At 30.4% G+C, this 13,623-nt stretch overlaps 1 protein-coding gene across 3 annotated transcripts in view; it reads left to right on the top strand.

The window, feature by feature from the left end:
* LOC127733860 (phospholipid-transporting ATPase ABCA1-like) overlaps positions 1–11,432 on the top strand; it is a 90,020-nt gene extending 78,588 nt beyond the window's left edge. For 2 of the 3 annotated variants that reach the window (XM_052243291.1, XM_052243277.1), the window contains exons 53-56: positions 1,336–1,576; positions 3,521–3,599; positions 4,664–4,771; positions 7,745–11,432. In XM_052243291.1, the coding sequence (XP_052099251.1) occupies positions 1,336–1,576; positions 3,521–3,599; positions 4,664–4,771; positions 7,745–7,884 (568 nt within the window). In that variant the 3' untranslated portion in view covers positions 7,885–11,432. The remainder of the gene's footprint in view (positions 1–1,335; positions 1,577–3,520; positions 3,600–4,663; positions 4,772–7,744) is intronic. The other variant, XR_007997218.1, reaches the window with a different exon arrangement.
* The last annotated feature ends 2,191 nt before the right edge of the window (positions 11,433–13,623 follow it).

The following is a 13,623-nucleotide window of genomic DNA, read 5'->3' as shown; positions in this document are numbered from 1 at the left end:
ACAAAAATTGAATATATGGGGTTCTTTGATATGCTGAATCTAAACATGTATTTAGATTTTAGATTTTTGGCCCAGTTTTCAAGTTGGTCCAAATTGGGGTCCAAAATTAAACTTTGTTTGATTTCAACAAAAATTGAATATATGGGGTTCTTTGATATGCTGAATCTTACCATGTATTTAGATTTTTTATTTTGTGGGCCTGCTATCAAATTGGTTCATATTGAGGTCAAAAGGGTCCAAAATTAAACTTTGTTTGATTTCATCAAAAATTGAATTATTGGGGTTCTTTGATATGCCAAATCTAACCGTGTTTTTAGATTTTTAATTTTGGGTCCCGTTTTTTAAATTGGTCTACATTAAGGTCCAAAGGGTCCAAAATTAAACTTAGTTTGATTTTAACAAAAATTGAATTCTTGGGGTACTTTGATATGCTGAATCTAAACATGTGTTTAGATTTTTGATTATGGGACCAGTTTTCAAGTTTGTCCAAGTTGGGGTCCAAAATTAAACTTTGTTTGATTTCAACAAAAATTGAATATATGGGGTTCTTTGATATGCTGAATCTAACCATGTATTTTGATTTTGGACATTGGACCATAATAGGTAAATTAAAAAAATTGAAGTTCTTAGACCACATTCTTTCTGTGTCAGAAACCTATGCTGTGTCAAATATTTAATCACAATCCAAATTCAGAGCTGTATCAAGCTTGAATGTTGTGTCCATACTTGCCCCAACTGTTCAGGGTTCGACCTCTGCGGTCGTATCAAGCTGCGCCCAGCGAAGCATTTTATTGGTTATTATCATATGGATTATTACATTTTCCCATATTAAAACATGAACATCATATTTGGAAGTTTGTTGATGCGAAATCTTTTACATTTAACATCATAATGGAGCTAAATTTAAAATAAAGTTACTTTGCATTAGGTGTAGTTTGCAAATTCCTTTTTTATGTTTTGATCCAAATTTATTATTGGGGTTCTCCATAGCAAACCATGGACTTCTCATAATGTAATAAAAGGGGAAATTATTCAACTAAAAATTTCCTAGTTTACAATGAAATAATTAAAAAAAAGCAAAACTTGACAGAATATTTTTGTATTGTGTTCCAGTTTTAATCATTTTATGGATTAATGTTCTCTTCTAACTTAGAATATAGAAAATGTGTGTTTATTTGGTAGTAAAAAACTTCATATTTTTAGTAATGTTTTAGGTAATTGAGTTGATGTTTTAAGAGTCTGTTAGGTTTATATTGGAAAGACCGAGATATTAACAGAAAAAACCTTAATAATGATTAATAAGGAATAATATATTCTATATAATTTCCATCATAGATTTGGTAATGGCTATACTGTGATAATTCGTGTTGCTGGTGAAATACCAGTACTGGAACCAGTTAAAGACTTTATGGCTAATGTGTTTGGTGATCCAGAATTGAAAGAGGAGCACAATAATATGTTACAATATCAACTGAATTCCAAAATAAAGTTGTCTCGTATATTTGGTCAGATGGAGGCTGTGAGGGATAATCTCAAAATAGAGGACTATTCTGTTTCTCAGACCACCTTGGATCAGGTTAGTTAGTTAGTTAGTGAGACATAGATATATTAAATTCAACTATTCTACCATAGTTTCTACATTTTTTGTTGGAAAATCATACTTTAATACAATAAAAGGCCCAGTACATTCACATTCTATGAGAATGAAGCCATAGAGAGCGTATCAGAATATTCATTTTTGGGAATGTGATAAAATGTAATGGAAATTTATCACAAAGTACCTTAGAGTTGACAAAAAAGGCAAAAAAAGTATTTTTGGCAATAAAATCCTATACTAAATCATTGAATAATCTACCGATAAAAGTAGCAAATAACCCTTTTTGATTCTTTAGTAAAACCAATTATGACCTATAATTCAGAAGTAACATATTTGGATACATATATTTCTTTTCATAGAGCCAAAAACAGAGCCTTATCTTCAGGAAAACAAATTAATCAACTTGATTTTACAGACAAAACCCCTATTGAAAATATGCATCTTAAATTTTGTAAATCTACTCTAGGAATAAGAAAAAATGCATCCAATTTAGGAGCAAGAGTTGAATTAGGAAGATTGCCTATAGAATGTTTTATTAAAACACAAACCCTTTTATATTTAGCTAGACTATATAATAATAAATTAATCCATTGATAAAGGAAGCTTTTTCTCTAGCACAGTCTCTAGATTTGACTGGAACTTATTCATGGTATACATATGCAAAAAATATTGTTGAAGAGACTAATATTGACCTTAATATTTTTTCTAATTGTAAGGACATAAAAGATGTAAATAAAATAAAAAACGATATAAAGTTAAAAATGAAAAATAGATATGAAGATTTAATTGAAACTAAATTTGAAAACATTGATGATAAAAGTAAATTTTATCTATATAAAAAACTTAAAAAGGATTGCAAACTAGAATCTTATCTAAATATATCTAATTTTCAGATAAGGAGATTGATCACTAAATTTAGACTAAGTGATCACTCCCTCTTAATTGAAAAGGGGAGATATTTTAAAATCCCAAGAGAGGAAAGACTTTGTCATAAATGTAAAATACTAGAGGATGAGAAACATTTTTTACTCTATTGTGATTATAATAAAACACTAAGAAATGCCTTTTTTGAACACATATGTACTGAAAATAATAACTTTAATAATTTAAATGAAGAAGAAAAAAATCATTATTTACTAAATCCATCAACGCCTTTACAAACAAATAAGTTAGGATCCTTCTTGAAAAAGTCATTAGAACTGAGGGCAGGGGACTCTTAACAGCTTGTTTATTTTTATAAATTCTGATGCTGTTTTTATTGTGTTTGTTTGATATGTATGTATATATGTTTATTATATGTTTATTGTGTTAATACATGTTGGTCACAAACTAAAGTTTATACGACAATAAAATATTTGATTCAAAAGAATTGGGTATGTTCCTCTTGCCATTGAGCAGGAGTTATTATGGACATCTCTGAATGTTTACTTTGTATGTTAGGTTTGTTTAGTTTTTTTGGGGCTCATTTATGCTTGCTTAATGTATAAAGTTTAGTATATAACTGTAGAATGGAATGACTATTCAATATATAAAAGGATCAGTCTTGATAACAAAGTTCCATGTTACATACTACCATAGGTTATTTTTGTAAATGGTATTATTACATTGGTTGCAATGAAATACATGTACCGTGATTTCCCAGTTAAATGGGGAAAAAAACGATAATTTTACATGTGAAATAAATTCAATAATTTCACTCCTCTGACGTCATACAAATTTGGTGTTTTCATAATTCATAATTCAAAGTGAATTGTGAATGCGTAGAAAAAAAGACATTCATGAATTAATGTGTTGTTAGGTCACTGGTTGAATATTTTTCTATATTTGATTTCTTCAATTAGTTATTCTATAAATCATGCTATGCTATTGTACTCAGAATTATAAAGAGTTATTTATTATTAGTGATTTAAATTATAATTTCAGGTATTCATTCATTTTGCCTCCAAGCAGACAGACATGTTAGATGATGAACTGTCAAAGGAAAAACTGCCATCTCATAGAGGTAAGTAGCAGAAAAAAAGTACTTGATCATTTTATTTGATACAGTTGAACATCACTTTCTATGCATTTGTACTAGATTTCCTTTTTATGGAGGACAGTGGAACTTTGTAAAGCAACAATCTTTGGTGAATAACTGACAGATTATATCTAGATTAAATGTAACATACGAGTGGCCAGAGGGAGACTCCAAAACCCTACTGTAGTGGTTAAAGGCCCTATGCATAGGTAGATTAACCAAGGGCATTTAGTCACTGAGTAGTAGTCTTTCACAAAAAATATTTAAGGAATGTTACATGTATAATTTATTAGGAAATATTATACACAAATATTTTACAAAGAATCTTTTGAAATTGTTTTTATTTCTTAAGTATACACCCGCTCTGAAAGGATGGAGGCATAACATTTTTGTCAGCATTTTCTCAGAAACTAAAAAACATAGCTTCCTGAAATTAGTATCAAGTTTCATAGAAGCATGCTTTACTCTGTGATGCATTTTTCAGATTCATCAATCATCCTCTTACTGTTTACCAAATATTTGTATATTCTTACACATTATGGCCATGTATAAAATTTCAGTCACATTTTCTCAGGTTCTACATACCAGAGCTTCCTCAAATTTGGTATAAAGCTTCATGTGGACATATCCATCGCTCATCAACTTTCTGTTAGCAGAACACTTTTTTGTTCATCCATCATGCACATTACACCAGTTTTTGTCAGTTTTGAACAATAAAATTCATATATGATGTGCATTTTTTATTTGATAATTTTCATAATTCAACACCTTTTCAATATAAATATATTTTTTTATTGATTGCCCAAGATTGTTGTAAAATTATTTGTTTATTGGTTTTTTAATTCATTATTTCACACCTAAGACAAAACAAATGAATAGAGATATGCAGTTTGATGTGTTTTGAAATTAGATGATTCACACAATCTGCTAAAATTTGTACCCACAAATAAAAGAACCTTAACAGTATATATAGTAATTTAGTTATGATTTTAACATTTAATAGATTTATATTATAATAGATTGTGATTTTATTTCCTCTGTGTTTTTAGGTAAACAATTAAGTTTTAGGAACAGTATTGTACCAGACGATTCTGACATGGAGAGTGTTACAGGGAGTACTGCAGATCTAATGACACATGAAAGGAGACTGCATATCTGTAAGTTGCTGTACAAAACCATCTTGGGGAAAGGGGGGTATAAAGTGAGTTAGGGAACAGATTATTCTGATATAGAGAGTGAAAGGGAGTACTGTAGATTTAATGACAAGAAAGTGGACAATATACCTGTAATTCTATAGAAAATACTATGAAATCATGGATATATGTTCACATATAATGAGAGGAAGATCCCTATTGATTTTAAGGTTGCTATGTCAAAGGTCAAGGTCGTAATTACTAAAAATAGATAAAAATTTGTGCTGAAAAATGATTCAGGATAGTTAATCAAATACTACATTGGAATTGTAACCTCTCTTGAATATATGGTCACATATATTAAGAGGAAGATCCCTATTGATTTTGAGGTCACTTGGTTTTAGTTCAAGGTCAAAGTTACAATAAACAGATGTGTTAGACAATATTACTTTTTTTTTTGAAATTGTCTTGTGCTTTTGTTGTTTTACTTTTAACTGTGGTGCTTTTACCCATTTTGTAAGTTTTTTGTTTTGGCTGGACTCATATTACTGACTCTGTTGTACAGTTGTCCAGATAAAAGTCCTAGCATTCCTACTTTGATACAGCAAAGAGGTCTGATGGGTTATGTTCCCACTCCAGTATTACTGTGACTTGACTTATGTATGCTTTATTTTATCACCTTGCACTTTCAAGACTTGACTGGGGTTTTCTACAGCAGTTTGTTAAAATTTCTGACCAGTTGAACAGTTTGGTTTGATAAAACAAATTGCAATTTGGTCAGAACTTTTATTAAACTACAATAGGTGGAGAGCAACACTTACAGTCAAGTCACAGTAGCTATGTCTTTTTTGACACTATGATACAGTTTTGGTCTCAGGTGGAGAGTTGTCTCATTGGCAATCATACCACATCTTCCTATTTTTATATTGATTCAATGATACCGTTTTGATTCAATGATTCTGGTTTGACACAATGTTATAATCAGAATATTCTGCATCCTGGTTAAAAAATAAAATGAATATCTCAGTTTTTGTCGAGCCTGCGACTTTTGTCGCAGAAAGCTCGACATAGGGATAGCGATCCGGCGGCGGCGGCGGCGGCGGCGGCGTTAGCTAACTTCTTAAAAGCTTTATATTTTAGAAGATGGAAGACCTGGATGCTTCATACTTTGTATATGGATGCCTCATGTTACGAAGTTTCCGTCAGTCACATGTCCAATGTCCTTGACCTCATTTTCATGGTTCAGTGACTACTTGAAAAAAAAGTTCAGATTTTTTGTAATGTTAAATTCTCTCTTATTATAAGTAATAGGATAACTATATTTGGTATGTGCGTACCTTGCAAGGTCCTCATGCCCGTCAGACAGTTTTCACTTGACCTCGACCTCATTTCATGGATCAGTGAACAAGGTTAAGTTTTCGTGGTCAAGTCCATATCTCAGATACTATAAGCAATAGGTCTAGTATATTCGGTGTATGGAAGGACTGTAAGGTGTACATGTCCAACTGGCAGGTGTCATCTGACCTTGACCTCATTTTCATGGTTCAGTGGTTATAGTTAAGTTTTTGTGTTTTGGTCTGTTTTTCTTATACTGTATGCAATAGGTCTACTATATTTGGTGTATGGAATGATTGTAAGGTGTACATGTCTAGCTGGCAGGTGTCATCTGACCTTGACCTCATTTTCATGGTTCAGTGGTCAAAGTTAAGTTTTTGAGTTTTGGTCTTTTTTTCTAATACTGCATGCAATAGGTCAGCTATATTTGGTGTATGGAATGATTGTAAGGTGTACATGTCTAGCTGGCAGGTGTCATCTTACCTTGACCTCATTTTCATGGTTCAGTGGTCAAAGTTAAGTTTTTGAGTTTTGGTCTTTTTTTCTAATACTATATGCAATAGTTCAACTATATTTGGTGTATGGAAATATTTTATGGTCTATATGTCAGTCACGCAGGTTTTATTTGACCTTGACCTCATTTTCAAGGTTCATTGCTCAGTGTTAAGTTTTTGTGTTTTCGTCTGTTTTTCTTAAACTATAAGCAATAGGTCAACTATATTTGTTGTATGGAAGAATTGTTAGCTGTACATGCCTGCCTAGCATGGTTTATCTGACCTTGACCTCATTTTCATGGTTCATTGGTCAATGTTTAGTTTACTTGGTTAATGTTAAGTTTATGTGACAGTTGTAATAAAGCTTTATATTTAGGACTATCAACATAATATCAATGATTAGTAAAGAAGGCGAGACATTTCAGCGTGTGCACTCTTGTTACATTTACAAATGAATTAAAAATTTCAGGGGGAATAATCAACTCAACAAAGGTATTGTCCTCGATATTTATTGCAACCTTTTTCATTTTTAGTAATTTTGTTAATGCAATATACCCAATATGGTTGTAAATTGAACAAAGGGCCATTATGTTTTCTGGTCAGTCTGTCTGTCTGTTATTTCATCCATTCATTTTTCCTGTATCAGGTTACAGTGTTGGGTTAAGGATGTCTATTGTGATGTTGTTGTCACATCAACTTGAAACTTATAAAGTGAAATTTTTCAAATTATATGCCAGAACCTAATTTCATAGTTCACTGAACATTCAAATGTGATAGTGTAAAACCAGTACAGTCTCTGGTTAAGTTTTTTTTGTCAAGTTAGCTTTTCATGTTCATTATAATGAGCCTTTTTTTTAAAGATTATCTGTCAAACTATTTTTGACGTAGATATCATGGAAACATATTCTTGTTCTTGGTTAAATTCAGTGAGAAGAAGTATATCTAAGAGAGGTGCTTTCTCCTTTTTTATGCAGATTTTTTCCTATCTATTTTCTTTCATTTTCCATTTTCTGTAGTGAAATTTCTTTCAGTCTCAAAGGCAATAATATGTGCCTGCTCATCAATATCATATTTACAACTTCAAAAACCTATAAAATTTTGTATTTTATATTAATTCTAATAATTTTTTTTAATATCAAATTGTGATAGTTTGTTTTTGTGTTTTCAGATGGGTCATTCAGAGGGGAGACAACTGATGATGAAAGTTTAGCAGGAAGCACAGTAGGACTGGTTAGACCTAGCAGTTCACGTAGCAGTACACGAAGTACCATTAGTGATCAAAACTTTCCAAATGTTCAGATATTCTGAGAAGTTTCAACTTTGTTTAAAGACTCAAAAGATTCATCCAAATGTTGTGATACTCCAATGAATTCCTGAAACTTGATATTGCCTGTGATATGATGACACAGATTTATTTTGTAACTTTATTATCTCGTTATTTACCTAAGATCTGTTAGATATGTTTTTTTGTTACATTGTAATGATATTGCACTTTAATTGATTGCTTATATGGCACCATGTAAATTTGAATAAACTTGTTATTTTACGGAATTTAATCAAACAATCAATGTAATTTTCTTTCAATAGCTTCAGCTACCTCAAGGTTTTTCTGTATACTTTAGACCACTTATGTTTCACTATGTTATAGATATTGCTTAATATTCCTTAACCTTCTATTTTTACTACAAGAGAAGTTGTGTTATTTTTAACTACATATCTGCTGGCAGATGATTTATGAATGGAGATGTAAATATTCTTGTTTTAGTTATTTATTACCAGTATTTTGACTTTTATTTTTTATTTTATTAGGTTAACTTTTGAACAATAACATATATAATGCTCATAAGAATCAAAGAGTTGCTCATTATAAATAAATAATTTACTGTATCATGCTATTTGATCTAACTGTCTTGGCTGGCAAAGGATTGCATAATGTGATACAGAAACAATTTGTCCATTGAAGATGAAAGTTTTTTTCATTTAAATATGTTTTATCCAAAATTCATAGACAATTGTGTATTTAATTTCTTTTAAGATGGGATTATTAATCAAAATTTAAAATTTTCAATGTGAACACATTATTTTCAAGAACAAATGCAGGTTTTCTTATACAATGCTGTGGGACAAATTCTTAAATAACTGGCTCTATTGTGATGTTATTTATAAGTCAGTATGGCTAGTCTGTATTCTTACACTTTGTAAGGTTTAGACATGAAAATCATGTATTTTGACAACAGACAAAAAAGGCTTATTCAAATTTATACATTACAAAGCCTGTCTTGAGATTTGTTGTAAGGTTTTTTATAAATGGATCAAAGCAAATCATGTCCACAATCTTATGTTTACGTTTGCTTAACATTCTTTCAAAATGGACAGCACTTTGTTTTCTGGATGCGAAATCAAATACTGTAAATTCAGAAATTATTGGGAGCATTTATTATTGCCATTTTGACATGAACAACTAAAAATTGAGAATAATTATTGCCATTTTAGGAAAAACTGCATACAGATATATGTATCATATATCAGAATGCAAGTTCTAGTTATTGCGATTTTCACCCAGTCACGTTATACACATTAATTAAAACCTCACAATAATTTCTGTACTACATATGAGATTGCAACCTTACTTGGTCACATATAATGACAGGAAGATCCATATTGATTTTGAGGTCTCTATGTGTAAGGTCAATGTGAATATTTCTTAGAAAAGGCAAAATTTTGGGCAGTCAGGTGGTTTCAGGATGTTAATTCAAATACTACATTTAAGAATTTACTTTAAATATGTGGTCACATATAATAAGAGGAAGATCCCTATTGATTTTGAAGTCACTTGCTCTAGGGTCAAGGTCATACTTCATACCATTTCCTTAGGAAAATGCCTGTACCAAGTCAGGAATATGACAGTCGTTTTTCACTCTTTCCGTTGGTTGATAATGTTTCATTTTGTCAGTTTTTATGGACTTCCCCTTTTTTTAATTTACCTTGGAGTTCGGTATTTTTGTTATACTTTTTTTCCTAAACCAGATTGTCTAAGGCAATAAAGCCATCTCATAAAATCATTACAGAAATGGTTATTACCTTAAGTAACCAGAAACAAGTATGCAATCAGGTGACTAAAGGATATTCCATTTTATATTGGAGGCATGGAGTATGTGAGCTGTTCATCCAAGGTTCTTTGATTTATAAATATGTCTCCAAAGAGAGAAATTTAAATTATGTAGATAATTGTAAGGCTGAACACTATGTTCAGGTGCTGATTGACAGAAAATAAAGACATATATTATGGTTCAGGTGCTGATTGACAGAAAATAAAGACATATATTATGATATTCAGAATTCAACAAGTTATCCTTTTTATTAGTGATTGCAATTTAATAATGATAATGAGTGCCATGGTTGATTTAAATTTTTGTTTGTGTGCAAATAAGAAACCATACATTTTTGCAAGACTTTTTGTCCAAATGTTATGCTTTTTTTTCAATCTACTAATACAAACCAAAGTAAATATTTCATTATAAACACTGAAACACTTTCAAGCTTTATCATTGTTTGGTTACCTAATGTAAGAATTACACAGTGTGTGTGGCATATCAAATCTTTCATATATCTTGAAATTGTTGAGTTTGTGATATCCTCATAGCATAATAATCATATAGGATTTTGGCATAAATATGAAAATATTTCTTGCCCTTTTGAAGTGCTGTTGTTTTTGTTGGAAGAAAATATGATTCAGATTATATTATAAGCATTAAAATTCTTAGACTTTACCTTTTTTTACACTCACCACATTTTATCATTTCCATTATGTAATAAACTTGTAGAAGTATAAACAATTATCAAAACAAATCATATATGTCGCAGAACTAATGTTACAAACATTTTTTGAGAAATAAAAACAAAACATCAACAATATTTTATACAAACCAGATTTTGAATTTAAAGAAAAGATTTATTTTCTCAATTTTATAGTGTCATTTTGGAACCTATCAACAAATTTAGATTGGTTCGTATGTTCAACAAAAATGTTGAATCATGCCTTTTCATTTAAGGATGTTGTTGGCTGTTGAAATTTAATACATGTATAACAACATTTTCATAAATATTGGAGGTTTTTTTTAATGTATAATAATAATTCAAAATAAATTTTGAAAATTAGAGAATTTTTAGGGGCGAAAAGGTATCTCTAGATTTTTCGTATGCAATGTATAGGAAGAAATGAGTGCTTAACTTTATAGAATATAAGAATTTCAAAATGTTTTAACAAACATGTTTTTCAGATGTAATTTAAAAAAGATTTAATTTAAGGGATAGCTTGGCAAAATGATGTTAATGCATAACATAGGAAAAAGTCAGAGGGATTATAAAGTATTGAGGAAAAGATGAATGAAAATGTGAATTAGCATTCTTAATGTGACATTGTTGTTTATTTGTTTGAATAATGACTAGTATTCTTGTTAATTTGTTGAATTAGTGACAAAGTGTACTTGTAAATTTGTTTTTAATTGACCATAGTACTATAGTACTATAGACAGTCATTTCATGGCTTCAGAAAAATGGACACTCATTGAAGAAGTAGGATATAAGGGAGGTTTGTAGTCAACAATTTATTATAGATGGATGTGAACAAATATTTTTTATTTTGTTTAGGGTCTATGTAAATAATGTGGTAAGCTGATGAGTTGACATGGCCAATTAGTTGTTGGCTATAGTAATTTTGTTTTTGCTGTTTGATTGTTAATGGTTTTATATTTAATTCATCAAAAGTATTTTACCTGAGTTCAATGTGATCTTAAACTTAATAAGTGTCTTTCATAATTGTTTTACATAGAATAAAAGTATCAGGTTTCTACCAATTATTAATTGCCATTTATTGTTTTGCATTGATGCAGTAAATTATTTAGCTCACCTGGTTAAAGACTAGTATGAGTATTCGCTATCACTTGGCATCAGTAGTCGCTATACTTTTTCAAAGATCTTCTGATCCAAAATAGGTGAGTTACATTTTTCAAAAAGACGCTTAGTTAACTACTTTAATGCACCCACCTAACATACAGCTATATTATATATCATTTGAAAAGCTTATTATCTTTACTTTCTATTTTGCCCGGTCGTCAATAATTCGTACGGTGCATTTTTTGTTAAATCAAGGTCAAAGGTCAAGAATGGACATTCCCAAATTTCACAAGAATTAAATAAAATGCTCTTTGCTGGTTCTTGTATGATATTTTTTTTCTAAAACTCATATGGACATAATAGAAGAGAATACCATAATTCCAAAATAAATGCACATTTAAATTATAATTGCGTAATATTTGCAGAAAAATGCAATTCTTAAAAAAAAATTCAAAAATGATAATAGTTATCAAAGGTACCAGTATTATAATTTAATACGCCAGACGCGTGTTTCGTCCACACAAGACTCATCAGTGACGCTCAGATCAAAATATTTATAAAGCCAAACAAATCCTTATATAAAATTGCCCTAAATGCAAAGTATTTCTTCAGGTGTCAATATTTGTATGTCAAAAATAGAATAAATTTATCGTTTATAGGTGAAGGGATCTTGTTTTTCTTCATTTTAAACTGCAATCAATATCAAATGGTCAGGAATCAGCCTTCTATGGAAGCTTTTGCAGTTGCCCTAACTACCACCATCTGCAAATAGGAATCATTTTGCTTTTCATTGTTTAGATAATGCATCCATTGTTGTCAATATCAGGAGAAAATAATTTTCCATATTAAAAAAAAATGGTGATAAAAGTAATGTGGAATATACAAGGTATATGCAGTAAAAATATGTTTTGTCGATGTCCAAAGTGGAAATCATATCAAGGAGTTTATGCTCATTGAATATTTGAATGACTACTGTTTGCAACGCACTTTACTATCACAAATCTGGCTTTTTTTTGTTATCACAATATTACATACTATATCACCAATGTAGTTGTTTTATCAGTAATGACAGAAAATTGATATTGTGGAAGAATGATTAATCTTCCTGAGCAACTTCATTCACCACCGGTTTATGGAAGTGTTCGTATATTTCGGTGTAGTGTTTTTAGGACTGTTGTTTCTCCTTCTTTTATCGCTTTGTTTGTGGTGTTATATGTGTGCTTATCGGAGATGTAGGAATCATCTTGTCCCTTCGCCCATTTGTTTTTGTTCTTTCAATTCATATGTACATCCATTAGTATAACAAAACTTTGTAATGAGCAATACTCCTCGTATTTCGCTTGGTAAATTTAAGTGAAGTTCGAAGTGTTGAAGTGCACATATGGAGATTGTATATGAATGGATTTTATTCATGATAAACACATTAAAAAAGAGTTGAATAGCAAGCAATTAGAATTCACCAAAAACAAGCCTGCTTTTAAGTAATCTCATTTTAAAGCTTGTTTTTCTCACATTTAAACATACCATGTTGTATAGGTGTTTATATCAACTAATATCAGACACTTATTGCAGTTATGAGATCTTCGCACCATTAAACAGATTATAGCCTGCAAAGCATTGGAATGTAATGAAAAGAAAAAAAATTACTTATTCGTGTTATTGTTTGGATAAAGTTTTATGGGTTTTCTTTAAAATGTAGTTTGGAAAAAGACAATACTTCAAACCAATTAATTTTGGCAAACAATTTATTAACTCGACTTTTGTGATTAGAAAAATAACGCGAATAGAATTAACCTCGCTCTTCTCTAGTATGAAAATAAAGTGTGACAATCATCGCCAAACAATCGCAGGTCAACAACAGAGGGCTTAACGCAGCAATATGAAAAGTGCTATGTTTTGCCAGAGGTTGCCTACTGTCACAAAACGTTCTTGGTGATGATTGGTTAAATTGTTGGTGTGACACCTACACAGTAATTTATTTCGTTAAAGCTTTTTATTCTACATGTAAAAATGTTACTATTTAGAAAGTCTGATTATAACTATAAGTGTTGCGAATTGCTAGAATGTTCAAATAAAAAGATATAGACTGTAAGTTGATGTAAATAAACTCCTCATAGATACTAGGCTTAAAATGTTGTACGTCAGACGCGC

The sequence above is a fragment of the Mytilus californianus genome, unplaced genomic scaffold, assembly GCF_021869535.1.
Source record: "Mytilus californianus isolate M0D057914Y unplaced genomic scaffold, xbMytCali1.0.p SCAF_1, whole genome shotgun sequence".
Taxonomy (NCBI): Eukaryota; Metazoa; Mollusca; class Bivalvia; order Mytilida; family Mytilidae; genus Mytilus; species Mytilus californianus.
This window is presented reverse-complemented; position numbering and strand designations above follow the sequence as displayed.